This window comes from Orcinus orca, chromosome 1 (genome assembly GCF_937001465.1).
Source record: "Orcinus orca chromosome 1, mOrcOrc1.1, whole genome shotgun sequence".
NCBI lineage: Eukaryota > Metazoa > Chordata > Mammalia > Artiodactyla > Delphinidae > Orcinus > Orcinus orca.
In genome coordinates this window covers 103,276,143-103,302,702 of record NC_064559.1, presented here as the reverse complement: position 1 = coordinate 103,302,702, position 26,560 = coordinate 103,276,143, and the positions used below count along the sequence as shown (strand labels likewise).

General features: G+C 41.5%; 1 protein-coding gene across 4 annotated transcripts; it reads right to left on the bottom strand.

Moving 5' to 3' along the window:
- Positions 1–574: 574 nt before the first annotated feature.
- TDRKH (tudor and KH domain containing) lies at positions 575–23,720 on the bottom strand. Of its 4 annotated transcripts, XM_049697426.1 has the most exons (14): positions 23,628–23,720; positions 7,857–7,993; positions 6,704–6,810; positions 5,902–6,091; positions 5,043–5,182; positions 4,611–4,932; positions 3,566–3,726; positions 3,206–3,378; positions 2,911–2,975; positions 2,482–2,633; positions 2,149–2,250; positions 1,791–1,887; positions 1,499–1,586; positions 575–1,325 (listed from the first exon to the last, which is right to left on the bottom strand). In XM_049697426.1, exons 2-13 carry the CDS (start codon positions 7,978–7,980, stop codon positions 1,534–1,536), a joined length of 1,686 nt encoding a protein of 561 aa, XP_049553383.1. In that variant the 5' UTR covers positions 7,981–7,993; positions 23,628–23,720; the 3' UTR covers positions 575–1,325; positions 1,499–1,533. The 4 variants fall into 4 exon arrangements, 3 of the variants coding, with proteins under 3 accessions (XP_049553383.1, XP_033271458.1, XP_033271459.1); XM_033415567.2 differs by lacking the exon at positions 23,628–23,720 and having other exon boundaries at positions 7,857–9,228; XM_033415568.2 differs by lacking the exons at positions 2,149–2,250; positions 23,628–23,720 and having other exon boundaries at positions 7,857–9,228.
- Positions 23,721–26,560: the final 2,840 nt, after the last annotated feature.

Sequence of the window (26,560 nt, the reverse complement as noted above, 5' to 3'; positions counted from 1 at the left end):
GGACTACCCAAGCTACTCAGAGATGCTCCTTCACTGAAGCCTTTCTGCTACTTGGTACTGAGACTTTTCTAAGACAATAAAATTTGAAAATTGTGTCTATGGGAAAATATAGTTACCATGTGTATAGGGGTGGACGTCACTAATTCCTAGATTTAAAAAATCCTGCATATGATAGCCTTACATACTAGTTTTAAGTCTTCTACTTTACCTTGCTGATCTTTAAAAAAAAAAGTTCATTTGTCATCATTCTACCACCCACATTACTTCCAAATACCTTCACAGTTCTCACTGGATCCTCAAAATACTGTCAGAAACGGAGAGATGCTATAAGGAAACAGGCCCCATAAGTTCACAGCAAAGATCTATCCCTAGAACCCATGTTTCTAGAATCCTAGTCTACTCCTTTTAGGTGGGGTCTTAGTGAATGATTAATTCTGAAGTTGCTTTACGGCAAGAATATGATCTGTGTGTGAGAGGGACAGATGTTTCATAGATGGGCCCCTCTGTGTGAGGTGTTTGGCAATTTTCACCAGATTTCAGTTCACAAGATACCCATAGACTCGTTTCCACCTTGTGATTCAACCAGCATTTAGTTTTAAATAATTTTCTTGAGAACTTTATTCAGCAAAGGAACCCCAAATGATTTGAACAGCTACACGAGCTCTATGGCTGCGTGTGTATACATATATATTATAGATACTATACCAGCAATTTAGAATATTTCCTGAGTCACCTCTCTCCTTGTCTACTTGTATTTTAACCAAAGTTTACTGGGAAATAGTTGGAGCACTGTTTCAAAAACCTTGTCTCCAATAACATATCAGCAGTTGAGGCTGGGAGGCGTATCCTCTTCCCACTCCCCGAGGCTTTTCAATATAATTAGGCTGAGTTTTGCCTTTGCCTCCTGACTCAACTGCAGTCTTTGAGTTCACCACTTAAAACTCTCCTTAACCAGTCACCTGATGAGGTGAGTCAGGAGTCTGCAGAATCATCATTTCCAATAACCAAACCCTGGCTGTTTCCCAGCCTCCAAAGGACACAGCCTAGCAGTAGTGTGCTTTGTGAGTGGTCAAGGGGAGCTAGCTGCACACTGAGCAGGCTGGAAGTAGCGCAGCAGGACTCAAACACTGGAAGTGGCACAGGGGTGGCAGGGGAGTAGGGGCATGTATTTGTCTCCCTCCACCCCTCACACTTTCCGGTAGTCCAGTGGAAGGAGCAAATGCATTTGGTCCACAGCAAGCCAGATCGTGTATATAATGAAGGAAGAACTGCACTGATCTCTATCACAGGCTCCTCTCTCCAGGCACCAAATCTTATGCCAAATCCTGCCAAAGACACAAAGACACAAAAAGCTTGAAAGGGCTCAGTCTGAAAGTAAAGCTACAGGAAAGCAGCTGCAGAGAAGTAGTGGTAAGATGGGCTATGGGGAAGAGGCAAGGCCCCTGTTGTCACCCTCATTACTTTCCTGTTGCTACAGATAGATGATAGCTCTACTTACCGCAAAGCGGATGGCTGAGGCAACTGAAGGTGACTTCAGACTAAGTAGTCATCTTCAAGGTTATCATCACCAGACACAGAGGCAGCTTCTATGTAGCGGAAATGAGGATAAAGTCAGACACTGCCCTTATTTAGCAGGCACTGCCACTGAGGCTCAGGGAAAAAAATGGGCTTCTTGGTGCTCGATGACCACCTTGGTTAAGAGGTAAGTCTTAACAACCTCCCTAGTTGGAGAGGCTGATTAAGAAATGGTAACTTCCAGAGATGCTCTAGGGAGAAAATGCTGTTTGTACCTAATAAACTGAGGCAGGACAGGGTATGCGCCATCTCTCCAGGACTCTTCTTGGTCTCAGTGACCGTGCTGCGGAGAGAGACATCTGTTTCTGTGGCCTGAAGGGATGAAAACAAGAGAAAAAGGAAGAATGTGTTTGGCTGGTGGGAAAGGAGAAGCCACCCCATCATCTTGCTCACAGAATCCGGTTTGGCTGCTGAGGCACACAAGGTCTTCTCTGACCAACTAGTGGAGCAACTCAGAGTCCTTAGGAGAAGAGAACGCTCTACAAACTCTCATGCACGACTAGAAGCCCTCTTGTCTCAAGGCACCAGATTTGCCCCAAAGCAGCACCCTGAATGACTACAATGCTCACTCACCACATTGGGCGACGTTACTGGGACAGCTCTGTTTTCTTCCATGTCTTCAGGAAGCTCAACTGCGTATCCTTTACGAACTAATTCTAACCCAATATCAAGTTTCTGAGAAGAAAGATGAAAAGGGAATGATGTTCTCTCTGAAGGAAGGGCAAATCAGAGGAAATAGGGCAGAAGAGCTAGGATTGATACTTTAAAAAATTCCTTTGGTGGTTCAGTAAGCAGGATCTTATGAGTTAGGAATATCATCAAATAAGGGTTTCTGGGAGAGAAAAAGTAAATGAGGCTATAAATACACTGAAGAGACAGTGAGCAACATGTGAACCCCAGTCTTACCTTCCCATTGCTAGTGTCGTATAAGTGGATCTTGGGCCAAGTTGAGATCCCAGACTGGACGTAGCTAGAGATCTTGGCCACCAGGGGCTTCCACCCAGCACAGTGAGTGAGTCTGTCAAACTCATCCAAAGCTTCCTCTTCCCATTGTTCACCTCATAAAAAATTGTAGAGAGAGCCTAAGAAGCGGTCAGTGCTGATGGGGGTGGGATTATGTCCTGGAGGAAAACCGGAACTACCTTTGTCTACTTCAAAAGGCACCTATGTCTGACTGCCAGGCACGTTTCTGACCGTTGCTTTCTGGCACTGGTGATGAAAAGGCACCTGAGCCCCCAGAACTCAAAAAGCCTGGGAATGTGAGACTCCCTCCCACGTGCTCTATGAAGTTATTCTATATGGAGGCAAAGTCAATAGGTAATAGGACTAATTTACCTGAGGGGGCTATCTGTGCCAGACTACACTCTATTGCTTGAAATGGAAGGCTTAGGAAGTCACTCCTAAAATGAAAGAAATTCAAATTAGAATCCTAGTGCCAGAAGGGCCTTGTTATATTCCTGGCTTCTAGACAGCAGTTAGCCCTGCAGAAGATGATAATCATCTGAGCGCTGTAAAGAGGTTCTCTTCCAACGCCCCCTGGTGATAAGTGCCAACAGCTCACCACCCTACGGCCAGGACTGAGTCAGTAAGTGAGACTCCAGCCTGACTCCAGCCTGTCCCCCACGCTGACCTGAGCACCCTGAGGTCCCTCAGTGGACAATATCCATTATCTCCAAAGTCAACGAAGTAGAGGTCCAGGTTCCCATTCTCCAAGGTGCCAAGGACCCGGGCTCGATACCAGGAACCATTTGTAGGTAAAGGTGCTGCGACAATGTCTCCTACATGCACAATCAAGTCTTCAGGCTACACAAGGGGATGAGGAGGCAGGAGAGGGCAGAGTTAGGAAGGGGTAGGCCAAAAAGTAAACCGTGGATACCAGAAGGAAGGAAGAACAAGCCGCTGCTCCACAGAAAAGGGAAGAGAATAGTCACAATGAAAAAGATATGCCCGCTTTCCATCAAACCCCTGCCCTGTCCCTATGGCAACTCACCAGACTATTTTCATAGTGCTGGGTCATCTCCCTGACAAGCTTATCCAGTTGCAGGCTGCGGGAGCCAATGATTTGGATCCAGAAGTGGTTAGGATGTTCAGAGGCAGAGACATAGACTTCTAGGAATTCATCAGCATGGAAACTGAAGTCTGGACTGGGGACTAACCACAGGGATAAGCAAGTTAAGCTGCAGAATCATTATTACCTAATATGGTGACCATTACTAGAATCATCTCTGGTTGAAATGGGAAGACTGCATCAGGAGGGTGAGAGGTACAAATACCCAGTGGCTACCACCATTTAAAAATGGCTAGAGTGACAACTAGATGCATCATACAAGAACATCCTGAAGAAAAATACTAAGCTATGTTCTGTTCCTTTCTATGTATCTGAGTAATAAGAGTTCGGTCACATTCTTAGTCATCTGCCACATATTCAAATCAGCCACCAGTTATAATGAAGGGAAATCCCCATATGCTAGCTGCAGCATGGACCAGGGAGAAGATACATGGACAGATGTGGGCCTGTTCCAGATCCCTTTCTACCACTGACTCATTATGTGACCCTGGACAAGTCTATGAACCTCTTAGGGGCCCTGGTCTTCCCTGCCCATCCTAGTACTTATACATAGAAGAAACAGCCCACAGCCTTTTTATTCTTCTTGAATGAGGTAGATTTTTTAAAACAGTAATGATTCAGGAAAAAAACTGGACTCAGTATTTTACTTATTTAAATAAATAGGTCTGGAGGAAGAATACCATGTAATTCAATTATTTGATCTATTACTCACAGACTAGTTTCCTGTGAACTAGCATATTTCTATATTGTTTTCTAAAATTATTAGCTGGTTTGTATTCAGAAAAAAAGTATTTGTGCTTAGTACTAATCCCAAGTAAAATATTGCCAGAAAGTCCTATCTGTGATTAAAGACTTGTAAGTGTAGTCGAGAAAATAGAATTTTTTTTTTATTGTTTCCTATTTTGGGTTATCTAAGCCACTTTTTCTATCTTCCATATGGCTCATGGGTTCCCTCTTTCTTACATACTTTCAAACATGGATGTCTCTGGACTGGTCTGGGCTCCAAACTTCTGAAGGTTGTCATCATTAGGTTTCCTGCAGGAACGCTCTTCTGGTCCTACAACAGACGTGTCGCCACCTCCTCTGTGGGGAGGAACTGCCAGAGGTGCAGCCTGCTCCAAGCTAGTGCCAGTGTTTTTCCATAAAGCTGGCTTTCCAGCCCCAGCTGGCTCTGTCACTTCCTCTCTTCTTACGCTGATTGGCTGCTTCCGTGGGACTCTGGTTTCTGCAGAATGAGCAATTCTCTTCCTAAGTTCTTCATCTTCTGAAACTTTCTCCAGTATCAAATGCTGTGGAAAATAAGACAAGGGATGATATCTACGTGGCCAGATATTGACCTGGGATGGAGTAAAGTGTTCTTCTCACTCTTAGATACAATTCAAATCTATCAGCTACTTGCCTTAGCTGCTGCCACCTCCTTCTGTGTTCCTGAGATTTTTATAAGTCTTGATAGTAGCAATGTCCCCTCTGATTCTTTGTCACAGTTTATTTTGGCTCCCGAGGCCTTACAGATAGAACGAATTGTCTCGCCGCCTCTCCCTGCATTGAATAATACATAAAAACCTGTCCTTCCCTCCTCAGTAACCTTAACTACTAGAGACACCACTGTTTTGTACATACTAGGAGGGGAGAGTCAGTTCTCATTTTCAAACTAAACAGAATGGAAGATAGTGAATGGAAAGCAGGAGCTACTGAAATCTGTACTATACTAAGGGGAATACTGGATTATTTGCTCTATCCATTTTATTTAAATTCTACACATTGGCTAGGTTAATGTGGTCATGTCACTTGCATTTTTTGGCCACTCGGCATACTTTACATCCCCACTTCATTAGAAGATACCCTACACGGTGTGTGAAACACTGGACCAGGAACAGGACATTTCTCTGCCTCTTCCAGCAGTGTAAGGAATGCTCCATGGGAAGGCATAATAGGTGCTTTCTAGAGCACTGTCTTGAAAGATTTGGGATAAAATGAGCATCCTTAGCTTCCCTTTAAAAATGTGAGGTAAATACATTTACCTGAACCCTTCTGGAACCTATTTGTAAGGTTCAGATCATACAACTTCTTGAGATAATGAGTTTTGCTTTACCTCTGATTTTACTTCTGTAAAAAAGTAAAGCTCTGGTCTCAATGTCCCTGCCTTTTTTTCTCAGCAAGGTGAAGCGAAGTAGGTCAGGAGAAACCCTTGGGAAGGTGTGAAAGAAAGGCAAAGGTAAACAAAAAAGGAAACAGCAGAGGAAGCTGTCCAGTGGTACCTATGATTCTGCCCACAGATCTCTGGGGAACTGAGAGCTGCTCAGACACTGGGGTACTCTCAGTCAGGATCTGATGAATTGCTGCTTTGGCCTTGCACACCTGAACAGGAAAACCACTGATAAGCAGCACCCGCTCATCTCCTACATCCTCCGTGTCCACATCGATCCGAGCACCTGTCTGTTTTCGTAGCTGCAGAGAAAAGGATATGTGGTAGTACACTCTGGATGAGCTCTCATCTGGGTCAGCTAAGGATACTCTAAACCTAACCCTGGAGGTAGACGGAACTGGACACAGTAATCAGTGAAATCAGGGTGCTATAAGCAGTCCTCAATTACGTGTACTTATGGAAGGAGATTAGAGACAAAGGTAACCCCAAATAGCAGTTAATCCAAAACAGTTTCTCTGTGTTTAGAACACTCTTTCCCCCTAATTTGGATTAGAGAATCAATTATTTTATTTCACTGACATTCCAACTGAACAACAGGAGATGGTAAAAAGAATCAGGGAGCAATTAATTAGTTACTGTCAATTAATGAGAGTTCATAATTCCATAGTAGAAAGGAATGATTCAAGCTATACCAGGCTGAGAATCATCCAATTAAAAATCCCCATTTCAAGTTAAGTCACCCATTCTCTAGGGAGAAGTACTCATCTCTAGAAGGAAAATAGCAGTTACCTAATAAGTTCCTGTATTTTTTCTGTTTAAAATATACATGGTGTGAGTGGGTTTTATGGAATGGGGGCAAAGAAGGGAAAGCAGAATCAATCCCTGGGAAAGCCGTTGCCTGCTCACACAGTTACCTGTTTAATATTGGCTCCTTGCCGGCCAATGATGAGCTTCACAGCCTCCTGGGGGACTCGCATCTCTATCTCGATGTCATCCTCCCCAACAAATGTCAGCCGCTCTTCTGCATAGATCGTCAGATCATACTTAGATAATACCCAAAGCTACTACCTGCCCTCCCCTGAATCTAGCTATCAAAGAGATGTGGATGCAAGAGATAAACTGAGGATTTCAACCATAAAGAGAAGGAGAAGTAGCATCTGAGTGGGAATTAAAAGGTCCTGAAAGACCAGAAGATGGGCATTCTCTCTGGGCTACTGTTTTCATATGCTAAAACACGGAAAGTCATTTGGTTCTGCAAGGAAGGAGTGATGGATTCTGGGCAAACTACTTCCCCCAAGACACGACTCCTGGAGAAGAATGAAGGCTAGAAGTTGCCTGAGGAGCCCACTAGGTTCAGAATTTCTCTCGTCTGTATGTAAATCATTTCTCTAGGTCCTACTCCCTAGGTCCAACCTGTGGGGAAACTGGACTGGACAGTTAGCCTTCTAACAATAGAAGGAAAATATAAACAAGTGTACGGGTATAAAAGAAGGAGAAAGAAAGAACCCATTGTAGTGCTGGTGTTGCTGAAGGGAAGAGATCAAAAGAATGATAAAATGAGTTATTTATTTCACAGACTAGCTTCACATTAACATAGAAGAGAAAAAACTTTGTTCCAAAGATCCCTCACAGGGACTTCCCTGGTGGTGCAGTGGTTAAGAATCCACCTGCCAATGCAGGGGATGCGGGTTCGAGCCCTGGTCCGGGAAGATCCCACACGCTGCGGAGTAACTAAGCCCATGTGTCACAACTACTGGAGCCCACGCACCTAGAGCCCATGCTCTGCAACAAGAGAAGCCACCACAATGAGAAGCCCGTGCACCACAACGAAGAGTAGCCCCCGCTCGCCGCAACTAGAGAAAGCCCGCGCGCAGCAACGAAGACCCAATGCAGCCAAAAATAAAAAATAAATGAATTTATTAAAAAAAAAAAAAAAAGATCCCTCAGAGAAAGCCAATTACATCCCAACAAATGATACCCAGTCTGGAAGGAAAGCTTTCATTTCAATTTAACAAGGCCAGAACATAGTTTAAACATTTCCGTATGTACAGTCATGGATTCACATACCTCTGCTTTCCCTATATCTGCGGTATAGGATATAGGCAACCACTGCACTGGCTGGGATCCCGAGGCCCAGTGCTATTTTCTGAATAGTGGACAAACTTGTCCAAGAAGTCCGTTCAGTGGACATTTTCTGCTGCCTCCTAAAATAAGCAAATGAAGGAAAAGGAGCTTTCATACAAATTTTATGACAGGTAAAGAATGGGAACACATTACAATGTTAAGAAGAATATTACTGCCTAATTTCCCATTTCAAGAGCTTGAGCAGTCTCAAAGTCTACTTCATGTGAAAGTCTCGGTATTTTTTTTTTTTAAAGTTAGCTAAGGGACACATATACATACAACTAAATAGAAGGTTACTTCTCCCTCCCCAATTCCCCCAAAGAGAACTATACACTGATCAGTTTTAAAAGACAAAGGAACAAAAAATGAAATGAATCAAATATTTTTAAAAATTTAGTTTTCATATCAAACTATTTAAAATTCCTTATATGTGCACTTCTATACCTCCTGGTCTTTCCAGAAGCTGTTCTCTCTGCAAGGAATGGCTTTCCAGGTCTAGTTTCAGGCTTTGCTACTTCTACTTTTCTTTCTTGCAAGTGTGGTCTATTTACTATCTGTACTCCGTATTTCTACTTACTCCTCATCTAACAGTGAAATGGGGTTCTCTCCTGTTTCTTCATCAAAACTACAACTTCCCAGGTAATCAACCTAGATGGCACATATAAGCCTTAACTAATCTTACCTCTGTGCCCTCTTTCCCATGGTTCTTCCTGTTTACCTGGAGGAGTCTTCTGAGTTTTGAGCTTGTCTTCCAGTGGCCTCTATCCATTGCTATTGTCAGTCTGCTCTCTTTGGGCAATTTTATTCATACTTGAAGCTTGAACTACTACCTATATGCTAATGAGCCCAATACTGTACCTGAATTGATTCAGAAGCTCATCAAATCTCATTTAGACCACTGCAATGGCCTTCTTGCTGTTAGTCTCTCTCTGACGCTGTGTCTTCATTTTGCTGCCTAGCATATATATTTTTTAAATTTATTTATTAAATTTATTTTATTTATTTATTTTTGGCTGTGTTGCGTCTTCATTGCTGCGCATGGGCTCTCTCTAGTTGCAGTGAGCGGGGGCCACGCCTCGTTGCGGTACGCAGGCCTCCCCTCGTTGCAGTACGCGGGCCTCCCATTGCAGTGGCCTCTCCTGTTGCAGAGCACAGGCTCTAGGCGCGAAGGCTTCAGTAGTTACGGCACACAGGCTTCAGTAGTTGTGGCGTGTGGGCTCAGTAGTTGTGGCTCGCGGGCTCTAGAGCGCAGGCTCAGCAGTCGTGGCGCACGGGCCCAGTTGCTCCGCGGCATGTGGGATCCTCCGGGACCAGGGCTCGATTGTCCCTCACTCTATTTCCTTATTCCATGTACTTTCTCACCCTCCCAATTATTTCATACTGCCTCTTCTCAAACCTCTAGTGCTTCCTTCTCCATCCTCCCTCTCAACTGATGTCTTTGCTTCCTATTTCACTAAGAAAGAGAAAATATTAACAAACTTCCAAACTGACCCACCTATCTCCATCTGTGCCTAAATATTCTATCTTCTTTCCTGCAGTCATTGATGAACTATCTCTGCTCCATATAAATGTTGCTCTCCTTCCTTATCCTGCATCATTAATGTTTTCCTCTCTACTGAATCTTTCTATCAGCAGACAAACATGCTATTATTTCTCCTTTCTTAAAGAAAATCCTTTCTCAATTCCACTTACTCCTCTAAATACAATGCATTTCTTCCCTTCCTTTTATAAGAAAACTCAAAGAGCGTCAATACTTCTGTGTTCGGTTTCTCTTCTCGAATCCACTCTTACTGCTCTTGTCAAGGTCACCAGTGACTTGGACTTGCTGAATCCAATGATCAATTCTCAGTCCTCCCTTTAGCCTCCACCCCTCCCAGGGTCTGGCACAGCTGGTGACTCCCTCTTCTCTGACCCTTTCTTCCCTTGGCTTCACATCACTCTTTCCTGGTTTTCCTTCTCCCTTTCTGACTGCTCCATCAGTCTGTTTTGCTGGTTCCCGCTCCTTTTTCTAACCTCTAAACACTGGAGTGCCCCAGGGCTCTGTCCTTTGCCCTCTTTGTTCTACCTCACTTCTCTGGGGATTACATCAAGTCTCAGTCAGTCTTGGCTTTAAACCTCATCTATATGCTGATTTAATCCTCAAATTCACAGATCTAGTTAGAACCATTCCCATGAACTCCAGGTCTGTATATCCAACTGCCTATGAGATGTCTCCATTTGATGTTTAATAGGCATATCAAACCTAACAGATGCTACACCTAGCTCCTGATCTCACCCTCTTCCTGTAGTCTTTGCCATCTCAGTTAATGGCAACTCCATTCTTTCAGCTCCTCAGGCTAAAAATCTTACTCTTCTTCCCCTCAAACAGCACATCCATCCTGTCAGCAAATCCTATTTGTTCTACTTTCAAATGATCCAGAATCTGACCACTTTTTAACCTCTCCACTGCTATGACCACCATATGCTCTAAACCACCATTATCTCTTGTCTAGATTATTGCAACTGCTTCTTAATTACGTCCCTGCTTTTGCCGTTGTCCAGTTTATTCCCAACACAACAGCTGGAGTAAGTCAAATAATGCTATTCATCTGCTCAAATCCTTCCACAGTTTTCCATTTCACTATGATTAAAAGTCATTCATTATAATAATCTGGAAGGTGTTCACTTTGATTGCCTCCCCATTAGAAAGTTAACTCCCCAAAGGCAGGAATTTTTTTGTTTTGTTTTGTTCCTCAGTACTTAGCACACAGTAGCCACTCAATAAATATTTGGTCAATAATAATTTGTTGAATGAATACACATCCTCTTATTCTTCAGCAATTCTGCTGCCTATATGTAAGCTCAGTGGCATGAAAGTTTCTTTATAATCTCATCTCTGCCTACCATCTTCACAACCTTATATTCTAAACCTACCCCCTACGAGGGGAACAGGATGTACCCTCTTAAGTATCCTCACTCTGACACGTCACTTCCGTCTTCATAGTCTTACTCCCTAGTCCATCAATACACTTACAACCATTCTGTTTTTCACTTTAATAAATCACACGTGGGCTTCCCTGGTGGCACAGTGGTTGAGGGTCCGCCTGCCGATGCAGGGGACGTGGGTTCGTGCCCTGGTCCGGGAGGATCCCATATGCCGCGGAGTGGCTGGGCCCGTGAGCCATGGCCGCTGGGCCTGCGCGTCCGGAGCCTGTGCTCCGCAACGGGAGAGGCCACAACAGTGAGAGGCCCGCGTACCGCAAAAAAAAAAAAAAAGGAGAAAAATAAAAAAATAAATCACATGTGATGAAATAAAATTTCATATTCTAAGGCAAGTCAAGGATAATTTAAACATAAAAAATTTTCTCTGCCCTTTGGTTTCCTCTCTCTACTGTGCATTGTGTATCTGCACCATGCATTGACCAAACCTCCCCACTGGCAGAAGTACCTGCCCAACCATAAAGCGTAACATTCTTGGGGAGCTAGACTCAGAAGCAGCACACATTTGATCCACCACACTGTCCCCATAATGCTGTTCAGATCATATCTCATATCTGAATTAGGTTACCAAATTAATAATGGCAAATCGTGTCTCAAAGGCCAAACAGCTCCTGTGCAGACAGACAGCCACCTATGGGAATACCAGCTGGGTTTATGTATGCTTGCAAGTCCTTAATTGGAAATTAGAGGAAACCCCACCAGGAAATGGCCAAGATTGGGTTCTCTTTTTGCATTCCCAAACTGATTTTTTTGCATGCAGTTAAAGCTGGCAGTCTCCTGTATGTCTGCCTGCAGGGTCTACTGGAAACAGTGGTAAGAGTTTCTCTTTTACAAATTAGGTTAGCAGGGAGAAATATTTGTATAGGGCTAGCTTTTTGAAGCTTTGGATCCTCTGAATTGGAAAAACTTCTAAATTGTTAAAATTTTAGAGAGCTTTCATCTTAAACTATTGTACCCATTTTAATTGATATGCAGAAGCCCCAAAAAGCTCCAAAATTTCAAAATAGCCTCATTGAAAGAATTGTTGTAGAAGGCTAATGAAAGATTAATGGTACCTAAAACTTTAACTACTGCTCCCCTCTATCCTCCTTTTGAGTACTCATTCTAGTAATCCTCTATCTGAATTGCCTTTCTACTCTGAAGACACTATTAAATGGTTACCTTTAGAAACGGGACCACCTGAGGAATGTAAGTTGGTGCAGCCACTATGGAAAACAGTATGGAGGTTCCTCAGAAAACTAAAAATAGAATTACCATATGATCCAGCAATCCCACTCCTGGGCATGTACCCGGACAAAACTATAATTCAAAAAGATACTTGCATCATCCCTATGTTCATAGCAGCACTATTCACAATACCCAGGACATGGAAATAACCTAAATGTCCATCGACAGATGAATGGATAAAGAAGATATGGTACATATATACAATGGAATACTACTCAGCCGTAAAAAAGAACGAAATAATGCTATCTGCAGCAACATGGACAGACCGAGAGATTATCATACTAAGTGAAGTAAGTCAGAAACACAAAGACAAATACCATATGATATCACTTATATGTGGAATCTAAAATATGGCACAAATGAACATATCTACAAAACAGAAACAGACTCACAGACATAGAGATCAGACTCACGGTTGCCAAGGCCAGGAGAGAGAGGGAGGGAAAGGGATGGGCTGGGAATTTGGGGCTGGTAGATGCAAACTATTACATTTAGAATGGATAAACAATGTCTTCTGGGATAAACCATAATGGAAAAGAATATTAAAAAAAGAATATATATGTGTAAAGCTGAGCCACTTTGCTGTACAGTAGAGATAGGCACAACACTGTAAATCAACTATACTTCAAAAAAAAAAAAAGAAAAAGAAATGGGACCATCTGAGGCTGCAGGCCATAGTTAAAGAATTTCTTAAACCCAGGAAGGATCCTCAAAAGTGTTTGTAAATGGATTACCAAGATGGGAGGCCACCGGTCTGACTAAACTGACCATAGCTGATATTCAGAGCCTGATAGGAATTTTACTGGGGGGGTCCTTGTCCCCTAAGCTAAATGAGGGAACGTAAAATTCCAACAGAGGTGAATGGGTATGTCAGTCCTTTCATTGAGGTAGCCACCCAATTCTTTGAGGAATTAAAAACAACTGTCCTTGTTTTAAAATTCTACTCTTTACAGGAACAGAGATGTGGCTCCAGAAACAATACAAAACCCACCAAACCTTTCACCACTTCCCAACCTCACCTATTAAGAGGCTTGTTTCTTTTTAAATTAATTTTTTATTTATTTTTGACTGCATTGGGTCTTCATTGCTGTGCGTGGGCTTTCTCTAGTTGCAGCAAGTGAGGGCTACTCTTCGTTGTGGTGCACGGGCTTCTCATTGCAGTGGCTTCTCTTGCTGCGGAGCACAGGCTCTAGGCACGTGAGCTTCAGTAGTTGTGGTTTGCGGGCTTCAACAGTTGTGGCTTGTGGGCTCTAGAGCGCAGGCTCAGTAGCTGTGGCGCACAGGCTTAGTTGCTCCGCGGCATGTTGGATCTTCCCGGACCAGGGCTCGAACCTGTGTCCCCTGCACTGGCAGGTGGATTCTTAACCACTGCACCACCAGGGAATTCCCGAGGCTTGTAAGTATTGAAAAACAAAATTCTAGTCTTTAAGGAACAAAGTCCTCCTAGGAGGAACTTGCCTTTCTCCTCCTATGCCTTTGAGACGCAAATATTCTATTTGATCTTCTCCAGGAACTCTTACCTGGACCATCTTTTTTTTTTTTTTTTTTCTTCTTTTTTTGGCTGGGCTGCTGTGGCTTGTGGGATCTTAGTTCCCTGACCAGGGATCGAATGGGGTCCCCTGCAATGGAAGCGCAGACCGCCAGGGAATTCCCCGGACCATCTTTTTAAAACACAAATTTCACGCAAATCAAAACTGCAATTATGTACTACCTCACACTGTGCAGAATGGCCATCATTAAAAAGTCTAAAGGGTGTTGGGGAGACAAGATGGTGGAACAAAGGGACTTGAGCTTACCTCATCTCACAAGAACACCAAAATCACAACTAACTGCTGAACAACCATCTACAAAAAAGATTCAAACCTACCAAAAAGATATTCTACATCCAAAGACAAAGAAGAAGCCACAATGAGATGGTAGAAGGGATGCTTTCGCGATATAATCAAATCCCATACCCACCAGGTGGGCAACCCACAAACTGGAAGATAATTATATCGTACAGGTTCTCCCACAGGAGTGAGAGTTCTGAGCCCCATGTCAGGTTCCCCAGCCTGTGGGCATGGCATCAAGAGGAGCCCCTAGTGCATTTGGCTATGTCAGTGGGGCTTGAGTGCAGGAGCTCCACAGGACTGGGGGAAGCAGAGACAATACTCTTGGAGGGCACACACAAGGTTTCACATGCACTGGGACCCAGGGCAAAGCAGTGACTCCACAGGAGCCTGGGCCAGACCTACCTGTGGGTCTTGGAGGGTCTCCTGGGGAGGCAGTGGTTGGCTGTGGCTGACTATGGGGGCAAGGACACTGTTGGCAGAGGCCCCAGTGAATATTCATCATTGTGAACTCTCCCAGAGGTCACCATTTTGGCATTGAAACCTGGCCCCATCCCATAGCCTGCAGGCTCCAGTGCTAGGACGCCTCAGGCCAAAACACTAACAGGATGGGAGCACAGCCCCACCCATCAGCAGATAGGCTGCCTGAAGTCGTCCTGATCCCACAGCCACCTCTAAACACACTCCTTGACATGGCCCTGCTCACCAAAGGGACAAGACCCAGCTCCACCCACCAATGGGCAGGCACTAGTCCCTCCCACCAGGAAGCCTGCACAAGCCCCTGGACCAACCTCACCCACCGGGGGACAGACACCAGAAGCAAGAGGAGCTATAATTCTGCAGCCTGAGGAACAGAGGCCAAACACAGAAAGTTAGACAAAAGAGAGTAATGATAGTAAAGATGATCCACAATCTTGGAAAAAGAAGGGAGGCAGAGACCAAGAAGATACATAAAACATTTAACAAAGAGCTAGAAAATTTAAAGAACAAACAGAGATGAACAATTACTGAAATGAAAAATACACTAGAAGGAATCAATAGCAGAATAAATGAGGCAGAAGAATGAATAAGTGAGCTGGAAGACAGATTGGTGGAAATCACTGCCACAGAACAGAAAAAAGAAAAAAAGTGAAAAGAAATGAGGACAGTCTAAGAGACCTCTGGGACAACGTTAAATGCACCAACATTGACATTACAGGGGTCCCAGAAGGAGAAAAAAAGAGAGAGAGGGCCTGAGAAAATATCTGAAGAGATAATAACCAAAAACTCCCCTAACATGGGAAAGGAAACACACAAGTCCAGGAAGCCTAGACAGTCCCATATAGGATAAACCCAAGGAGGAACACACCAAGACACATAGTAACCAGACTGACAAAAATTAAAGACAAAGAGAAAATATTAAAACCAACAAGAAAAAAGCAACAAATAACATACAAGGGAATCCCCATAAGGTTATCAGCTGATTTTTCAGCAGAAACCCTGCAGGCCAGAAGGGAGTGGCACGATATATTTAATGTGATAAAAGGAAAAACCTACAACCAAGAATACTCCACCCAGCAAGGCTCTTTTCAGATTTGGAGAAATCAAAAGCTTTATGGACAAGCAAAAGCTAAAAGAATTCAGCACCACCAAACCAGCTTTACAACATATGCTAAAGGAACTTCTCTAGGCGGAAAAGAAAAGGCCATAACTAGAAACAAGAAAATTATGAATGGGAAAGCTCACTGGTAAAGGCAAACATACAGTAAATGTAGGAAATCATCCACACACAAATATGATACCAAAACCAGCAATCGTGAGAAGAGGAAAGTACAAAAGCAGGATATTGGAAATGCATTTGAAATTAAGAAACCAGCAACTTACAACAATCTTGTATATATATATATATATATATATATATATATATATATATATATATATATATATATATAGACTGCTATATCAAAATCTTATGGTAACCACAAACCAATAATCTACAATAGACACACAAACACACACACACACACACACACACACACACACACAAAAGAAAGCAATCAAAACACAACACTAACGATAGTCATTAAATTACAAGAGAGGAGAACAAAAGAGGAAAGAAAGAAAAAAGACCTACAAAAACAAATCCAAAACAATTAACAAAATGGGAATAAGAACAAACATATCAATAATTACTTTAAATGTAAATGGATGAAATGCTCCAACCAAAAGACATAGACTGGCTGAATGGATACAAAAACAAGACCCGTATATGTGCTGTCTACAATAGACCCACTTCAGATCTCGGGACATGTACAGACTGAAAGTGAGGGAATGAAAAAGGGTATTCCATGTAAATGGAAATCAAAAGAAAGCTGGAGTAGCCAATATGCATATCAGACAAAACTGACTTTAAAATAAAGACTTAAAGAGACAAAGAAGGACAGTACATAATGATCAAGGAATCAATCCAAGGAGAAGATATAACAATTGTAAATATATATGCACCCAACATAAGAGCCCTTCAATATATGAAGCAAATGTTAAGAGACATAAAAGGAGAAATCGACAGTAATACTCTAATAGTAGGGGACTTTAACAACTCACTTATATCAATAGACAGATCATCCAGACAAAAAATCAATAAGGAAACACAGGCCTTAAATGATACATTAGATCAGATGGACTTAATTGATATTTATAGAACATTCCATCTGAAAGCAGCAGAATACACATTCTTCTCAAGTGTACATGGAACATTCTCCAGGATAGATCACATACTGGGCCACAAAGCAAGCCCCAGTAAATTTAAGAAAACTGAAATCGTATCAAGCATCTTTTCCAACCACAACAATCACAATGCTATGAGATTAGAAATCAGCTACAAGAAAAAAAAAACTGTAAATAACAAACAAGTGGAGGCTAAACAATATGTTACTAAAAAACCAATGGATCACTGAAGAAATCAAAGAGGTAATCAAAAAATACCTAGAGACAAATGAAAATACGATGCTCCAAAATCGGGACACAGCAAAAGCAGTTCTAAGACAGAAGTTTATAGCAATACAATCCTACCTCAGGAAACAAGAAAAATCTCAAACAACCTAACCTTACACCTAGCAACTAGAGAAAGAAGAACAAAACCCAAAGTTAGTAGAAGGAAAGAAATCATAAAAATCAGGGCAGAAATAAATGAAAGAGAGATGAACAGCAGAAAAGATCAATGAAACTAAAAGCTGGTTCTTTGAAAAGATAAACAAAATTGATAAACCTTTAGCCAGACTCATCAAGAAAAAAAGGTAGAGAGCTCAAATCAATAAAATTAGAAATGAAAAAAGTTACAACTGACACCACAGAAATACAAAGTATCATAAGAGACTACTACAAGCAACCATATGCCAACACACGGACAACCTAGAAGAAATGGACAAATTCTTAGAAAGGTATAGTCTTCCAAGTATGAACCAGGAAGAAATAGAAAATATGAACAGACCAATTACCAGTACTGAAACTGAATCAGTAATTTAAAAACTTCCAATGAACAAAGTCCAGGACCACATGGCTTCACAGGCAAATTCTATCAAACATTTAGAGTTAAGACCTACCCTTCTGAAACTATTCCAAAAAATGCAGAGGAAGGAACACTCCAAACTCATTCTATGAGGCCACCATCACCCTGATACCAAAGCCAGACATAGCTACCACAAAAAAAGAAAATGACAGACCAGTATCACTGATGAACATAGATGCAAAAATCCTCAACAAAATACTAGCAAACTGAATCCAACAATACATTAAAAGGGCCATACACCATGATCAAGTGGGATTTATTCCAAGGATGCAAGGATTTTTCAATATCTGCAAATTGTTCAGTGTGATACACCACATTAACAAATGGAAGACTAAAAACCATATGATCCACCTAGAGGGGTGGGATAGGGAGGGTGGGAGGGAGACGAAAGAGGGAGGGGATATGGGGATATATGTATATGTATAGCTGATTCACTTTGTTATAAAGCAGAAACTAACACCATTGTAAAGCAATTATACTCCAGTAAAGATGTTAAAAAAAAACCCAACATATGATCATCTCAAAAAGAAGCACAAAACGCTTCTGATAAAATTAAACACCCATTTATGATAAAAACTCTCCAGAAACTGGGCATAGAGGGAAACTACCTCAACATAATAAAGGCCATATGTGACAAACCCATAGCTAACATCGTAATAAATGGTGAAAAGCTGAAAGCATTTCCTCTAAGATCAGGAACAAGACAAGGGATGTCTGCTCTTGTCACTTTTATTCAACATAGTTCTGGAAGTCCTAGCCATGGCAATCAGAGAAAAAAAAGAAATAAAAGAAATCCAAATTTGGGACTTCCCTGGTGGCGCAGTGGTTAAGAACCCACTGCCAATGCAGGGGACACGGGTTTGATCCCTTGTCCAGGAGGATCCCACATGCCGTGGAGCAACTAAGCCCATGCATCACAACTACTGAGCCTGTGCTCTAGAGCCCGAAAGCCAAAACTACTCAGCCCGTGTGCCACAACTACTGAAGCCCGCGAGCCTAGAGCCCATGCTCTGCAACAGGATACGCCACCGCAATGAGAAGCCTGCGCGCTACAGTGCAGAGCAGCCCCTGCTCGTCTCAACTAGAGAAAGTCCGTATGCAGCAATGAAGACCCAATGCAGCCAAAAATAAGTAAAAAATAAATAAATAAAACATTAAAAAAAAAAGAAATCCAAGTTGGAAAAGAAGTAAAACTGTCACTGTTTGCAGATGCCATGATACTATACATAGAAAATCCTAAAGATGCTACCCAAAAACTACTAGAGCTCATCAATGAATTCGGTAAAGTTGCAGGATACAAAATTAATACACAGAAATCTCTTGCATTTCTATATACTAGTAATGAAAGATCAGAAAGAGAAATTAAGGAAACAATCCCATTTACCATCACATCAAAAAGAATAAAATACTTAGGAATAAACCTAAGGAGGCAAAAGACCTGTAGTCTGAAAACTATAAGATGCTGATGAAAGAAATCAAGGATGACACAAACAGATGGAAAAATATACCATGTTCTTGGATTGGAAAAATCAATATTGTCAAAATGACTATACTGCCTAAAGCAATCTACAGATTCAGTGTAATCCCTATCAAATTACCAATGGCATTTTTCACTAGAGCAAAAAAATTTTAAATTTGTATGGAAACACAAAAGACCCCGAATAGCCAAAGCAATCCTAAGAAAGAAAAAGGAGCTGGAGGAATCAGGACCCCTGACTTCAGACTATACTACAAACAGCTCATGCAGCTCAATATCAAAAAAACAAACATCCCAATCAAAAAATGGGCAGAAGATCTAAATAGGCATTTCTCCAAAGACATACAGATGGCCAAAAGGCACATGAAAAGATGCTCAACATTGTTAATTATTAGAGAAATGCAAATCAAAACTACAATGAGGTATCACCTCACACTGGTCAGAATGGCTATCATCACAAAGTCTACAAACAATAAATGCTGGAGAGGGTGTGGAGAAAAGGGAACCCTCCTACACTGCTATTGGAAATGTAAATTGGTATAACCACTATGGAGAACAGTATGGGGGTTCCTAAAAAACTAAAAACAGAACTACTATATGACCCAGCAATCCCACTCCTGGACATATATCAGGAGAAAACCATACTTCAAAAAGATACAGGCAGCACTATTCACAATAGCCAAGACACAGAAACAACCTAAATGTCCATCGACAGATGAGTGAAGATGTGGTACATATACACAATGGAATACTGCTCAGCCATAAAAAAGAATGAAATAATGCCATTTGCAGCAACATAGATGGACCTAGAGATCATCATACTAAGTAAAGTCAGTCAGAAAGACAAATAACATATGATATCACTTAAATGTGGAATCCAAAATATGACACGAGCTTATGTACAAAACAGAAACAGACTCAGACTTCGAAAACAAACTTATGGTTACCAAGGGGGAAAGCAGATAGTGGAGGGATAAATTGGGAGTTTGGGATTAGCAGATACAAGCTACTATATGTAAAATAGATAAACAAGGTCCTACTGTATAGCACAGGGAACTATATTCAATATCCTATAATATACTATAATGGAAAATATGAAAAAAGAATATGTGTACATATGTATAGCTGAATCACTTTGCTGTACACCAGAAACTAACACAACATTGTAAATCAACTATACTTCAATTAAAAAAAAAAAGATAAAATGCAAGTTTCAGGAAGGGTGTAGGTAATTTGGAACTTGTCAATGACAAAATCTTAACTGTCTCCATAAGTATTAGTAAAAAGGTTTAGCCATCTAAACAGGTGACTTTGATTTGTTCCATGTGCCAGAAACCCAATTTGAATCCAACAGCTTGTTACTGATGGGTTTAATATTTTTGTCGCTGATTCATGGTTGAAATTTTGGAATGAAAACTATGGGGTATCTGTTTCTATCTATCTATGTGTGTTGTAGATGTGTTGTATTGCCAAAATTAATTTGCACAAGAACTCTATTTAACTGGCTTTAAGAAAATTAAGCACTATATAAATACTTAGAAATAAAAAAGAAACTGGCCGGAAGGAAGGATTCACATGATCTTGTAAGCAGATAGGGTAAGAGGTCCCCAGGCATGGTTTTCTGGACAGTAGAGAAGCCATTTGTGGCCCAAGTCATTATGTGATCCAAGCCTGGCCACAATGCTTGTCATTGAACAGGTCTCAGTAATTAATGATTTTAAGGGAACAAAAGAATGCAGAAACAATGACTTTTCAGGCAAGAGAAGTAATGATGGCAAAGATAATATATCAGTTGTAAAGACTCCTGGTTCTGTTTCAGTGGTAAAGATTAGCCTGAAGCACTGAACCACCAGATCAACTGGCACCTAAGGGATGATGATGTTGACTTTTTCTGACCCTCCCGACTTCAATCAACTAAAGCTTGGACTCTCAACCACCCAAACCCCTTCATGAATATGCATGTACCCTTACTTAAAACTTCCCCTATTTTGCTATTTGGGGAGACACTGCTTTAGAAAAGATCCTCAGTGTTCTCCTCACTTGCTGCAAGAAATAAATCCTTCCTTCTCCCGATCTTTGGCTTGGTTGTGTTTTTTGGCTTGACAGCCACCAAGAGGTGAACTCAGTTTTCCGGTAACAATCTGGGAAATATTCAGTATTGAATTAATATCAGGTATTAAAGTTAGCTTAAGCTTGTTGGTTTAATTAACAATATATACCTTTAGAATCATCAACATTAAGTATAATACCTTTATTGTACCTAGGTTTACTGGAAATCAAACAAGACCTTATTATATCTGTTGCAAAGTTTGCTGGCAAGAATATAACTTGATATGATGAAACTTTTAAGTAAATAAAACAGACGTAAATGAGATAAGAACTTTTAGGTAAACTCTTTAGGAATAATTATCTTTGGGAATGTCTATTTAAAATACTCTCTAGATTTCAATAATTTGAAACTTTAGAGTTTTGCTAAATTAAGTTAAATGATGTAAGTCTACTGAATAGATAACTCCCAAATAAAATGAGATACTGAAGCATTAGTTACTGAACACAGACTTCCTTTTACAAAGAAACTAAAGATATTTGAAACTATTTAATATGTTTGGTGCCACACTAAGACACTTACTATAAAAAAAAGCACGTGTTTTCTGGAAACCATAAATACTATTTATAAGCTTGCTAATCTACAGAATGCTAATGTAAAAGACAGTTAATAATTGCTTACTTCTTAGTTTTCATTAAAAATTAGGGTTTAAAGAGCTGAGATTTCTAATTAATATACGTAATTTAAGCTACTAGAATAAGCGAAACATTTCAGTATACAAGGAAAGAGGAGTGTTTCCAGGAAAAAGAAGGTATGAGGAATGGAAATACATTCCTGTATTTGCCTTTGAGATCTTTGTCACTTTGATTCAGTGAATAAGTATTGTTCCACAGTGACCTATGATCCTACTTGACCAAGTGTTTTAAAACTTTTTGATATTTCTGACAAACTTCGCAGAAGATCAAATTCTAAAGAAAGTTCGTCTGACCTCTAGCTAACTTTGAGGTTTTCCAAAGGGTCCCTGGAACACCTCAAAATGTATTTCTCTCCATCTCAGAGAGAGGACAGAATGACCCTAGTATGACCCGCTACACTGAATTGGGTTTCATTGCTACTGGTTTCCATAGTACACCAACCATCCCTTCATAACACATGCATTGCTTGTAATTCTTGATTAATGGCTATGTCTGTAGTGAGAATGAACTGAAAGCAGCAACAGCAGGTGTAGGGAGACCAATTCAGAGGCTAGTCCAGGTGTCAGTGATAGAGATGGAAAGAAGTAGACAGACAGTTCAGAGAGTTTTCAAAGGGAGAACACACAAGACCCAGCAATTGATTTATGGAAAGGTTAGAGGGTGAGCCAAGGAGCTGGCTACCAGGTTTCTCATTTGAGTAGATGGTAGCATTTGAGATAGAATACTGATGTTTTGGTGGTGGAGGGAGTGTGGGTGGCAGGAAGATGAATGTCCATGACAAGGATGAATTTATCGGGTGACTTCTATTTGAACCAAAACCTAAATTTTACTAACATCTCTTCAAATATTACAAATGAACTCTGTGCTAATTTTGTTATCAGCTGATGTCTCACAGAAAATCTACTTGATTAATATTAATCAAGTATAGTTTTGTTTACAATTTACATATCCTTTCATATTGTTAAGTTTCTCTTAAGAAAAATAAAAGTGGGAAATATGATGAAAATGGGAATAACTGTATAGTACCAAATGCTAGCTTATGTTTGATTTTATTACTGCAAATTGAATGTGAAGAAGAGACTAGAACTTAAGAGCACAGCTCCTAGGGGAAACCAGGTAAAGAGGAGACATGTGGGTCATTTCAAGGTTGAGAAATATGGCTAGACAACGCTTTTCAGAAAAAGCTAACTTTGAAGTTTCCTGACATTTGTATTAAACAGTTGCTAACAACTATCTGATATGCATTTCAAAACACAAAGTGAGCTCCATGGGGGTAAGGATCTATCACTCCAGTATCTCCTAACAACCAGAACTTACAAAGTACCTAAAACATGGTGATCGGCTTGTTGAACTGAAGCAGCTCATTCGATTTTCTCATCCTTGCCACATTTATTTTTAAAGCAGTGCGTGAAAAAAGCCTCCACCCACTTCTCGCAAGCTGAGAAAAGAGTAGCTCTGACATGGGAGTCTTGAGCCAAAACCCACGATTCTATCTATTAAGAACTAAAGAGGGAAGTTGGAAAAACAAACAAAACCCCCTTACTCTGATGACTGTAAATAGTCATCCTATCAGAGATAATTAAAGAAAAATCTGTGGAAAATAAAAGGCAAACTGATAAACTGACGGTGATTGGCTTGGGGCAAACCCTCCCGCACTGGTGCAAGGGTCCGTCTTGGCTTAATCCCAGGACGAGCGCATTTCCCCTGGATACGGTTACTAGCCTCGGGGTGGGGTAAAGCTTTCCCCACACCCTAGCCTCGTCCGGGGTCGCCTCCCTTCCCCAAGCCCCACATTTCCGCCTCCTTGTTGCCACTGGCGCCCCTGGCCCAGCCTCCCTCACTCCCCAAACCTCCGCTCCCGGTCCCCGCCTTTACTGCTCCTCGAGTCAGCCGTCGCGCGCTTCGCCTCACACCTCAAGCCAGACGCCGTCGCCTCCTCTCACTCGCACCGCCACTCGGAACCCCGCGGTCCTAGCTTCAGCCGCCACTTCCCCGCCCCCGCAGCCCGTCCGCACCAATCAATGCCCGGCTCGCAGCCTGACCAATCAGTCTTCCCCCCCATAACCAATCCTCGCGGGGGCTGCCCCTGAGCGACGGCGCTGCTGCGTGCTGCTACCCAATTACCCGGATGGAATTCAAAGCCGGCCCACCAGGTGAGCCAATAGGCTCCAGGGAAAGCCGACATCGTTAATTGAGATTGCACCTGCTGAGTATTAAACAGCCAATTAGAGGCTCGCGGAGTACTCCCTGCCAATCTCTAGGCCAATTACCGAGGAGGCTTCCATCTCCTAAGCCTGTGGGGAAAAATCGCGCTCCCAAGGTGCGAGGGGGTGGCATCACTTAGCCGCATCACCGTTCGCACAAATTTAGTGCCTTTGTACAAAGCCAGTGCGACCCCACAACCCATTGACCATTGGGGCAGCCGCCTCCTGATGGGCGATGATCCGCCACTTGTTTCTTCTGCGATCTTTTGCCTCGATCGGTCCCCATACTGTGACAGGGACTCAGGAGACACAGAAAACATTTTTTTTTTTTGCGGGAAAACATTAAATAGGCTTCGTAGAGATGGAGAGAAAGCCAAGGGGAAGGAATTGCGCGGCAGAGAGTGAGGGGCTCACTCTACTTCTCTGTCGAGGAATGAACAGACGAGGAGCACCGACACTGCAGCAGGAGAGGGACCCGAGTTCGGAGCACCCCGTGGTAAGGGAGCTGTGGGTAGGGCGGTCATCAGGGGCCCCCCCTTTCCTGGGGATTAAAGGGAGACGGGTCGGGGCAACAGGCGCGAAGGCACAAGCCACCGGGCCGTTTCTGTGGGGGCGAGAAAAGGGGAGGGTTTCTGCAGACGGCGGTTTGCTTTGGAAGAGTGCATTCCAGCCGCTGTCTGGGTCCTTGGACCGTTAGAGACGGTTGGACCCTGCTACGGACTCCGAGCCGCCGGGAGCCTCGCGAGCTGGCCCTTGGCCCCTCCCGGCCTCCAGGCCCCGCTACGCACTAGGGGCTGACCCTTGACAGGGGTTGAGCGCTCCTTGTAATGCGGGGATCTTTCGCACCAGCTTCTGTCACAATGCCTGGCGCATGATACGCACGCAGTAAATGTTTGTTGAGTGAATGCAAGATTATATCTCTGGTCAGCTAAGGAGATGCCAGTGGGCCTCAGTTTCTCGTTTTGTGTTAATTTGAAAAATATATATGTGTTTTGAGTAAGTAGTACATGCACATTCTACAAAGGAATAAAAGGTCTGTCTTCCCTAAGAAACAACCGGTTTTACCAGATTCTTGTGGATTTTTCACAGGATATTCTATAGTAAACATGTATACATTAAATATATTTATATATATTACCCAGTCGGTAACATGTTATACATTACTATTTTGCAGTTTCTTTTTATATGGTCTAGATATCTGTCCATAGCAGCACGTAGGTAACTGCCTAATAGTTAAGTTTCATAGTAAGCCTGAGGGATGTATTAAGATATATTCAATCAGTCCCTTTAACATTATACTGATACCCAAGTATATTTTGTTTGGCTCTTGTATATCAGTACAATAAATACTTAGGGCTGCAAACACTGAGAAGTGTTTGTATTGTTTCTTCAGTTGGATAGATACAATTTCACAAATTCTCTTTCTCCCACAAAGATTTTTCTCATTTTCATTCCAACAATGTTTGAAAAGGATTTTGGTTAGTATTGCCAAATTGCCTTCCATGCAAGTTTTACCAATCTTCTCTCCCATCAGCAAGCTTATACAGCCTGTTATCAAACCTTTTGATTTTTGACAGTCTGATAGTGTAAATGGCATCTCACTGCAATTTAAATTTTCATTTCTCTTATAAGGTTGAGCATCTTTTAATATGCTTAAGTGACAATTGCTTTCTATTTTTCTGTAAATTGTTCATACACTTTGTTCATATTTCTATTTGGTTGTCAGGACTTTTAATATTTGCCTTTTGTTCATATGTAAGTTGAAAATATTTTTCCCCTTTCCCAGTTTGTCCTATGTCTTTTTACTTTCATGGTGACTTTTTTGTTATGCAAGTATTTTTTATTTTTATGTAGCTGAATTTGTCAGCATTTTCTTTGATAACTTCTGGGTTTCATATCATATTTAGAAAAGCGTCCTATGACCTAAGATTATTAAGAAATTATCCTATGTTTTCTTTAAATATTTTTATAGTGTCTTTTTGCATATGTAAATATTTGATTCACCTGGAATTTATTTTGGTGTTAAGGTGTGAAATAGTGATCCAGTTTTGTCTTGTCCAACCCTTATTGAATAACCCATATTTCCTCCATTGTTTTTGAATGCTACCTTTCATAAGATCCAAATTGTCATGTATTTGGGTCTATTTCTGGGTTTTTCATGTTCCATTGATCTCTCTATTCATGTTCTAGTACCATACTGTTTTTTAAAATTGATGTACATTATGTGTTATTTTTACCACAATTTAAAAATTTGATGTACAATATATACACAGAAAAGTGCACAGATGAAAAGCATACATGTTGATGAATTTTAAAAAATGGAACACATTTGTGTAACCAACACCCAGATCAAAAAAGCAGAACATTATCCCTTCCCAGTCACTACTCTCCTCAAGGGTAAACTTGCTTCTGACTCCTAGTAGCAGAAACTAGTTTTGCTTCTTTTGTTTTTTATACAAAGAGAATCACACAGTAAGTACTCTTTTGTGTCTGGTTTCTTTTGTTCAACATTATTTTTGTGACATTCAGCTATATTATTGTGTATAGTTTTAGTCCATTCATTCTCATCACCGTGTAGTATTATATTTTGGGAATATACCACAATTTCCTTTCTGAGTATACTGTTAATGTTATTTTGTGGA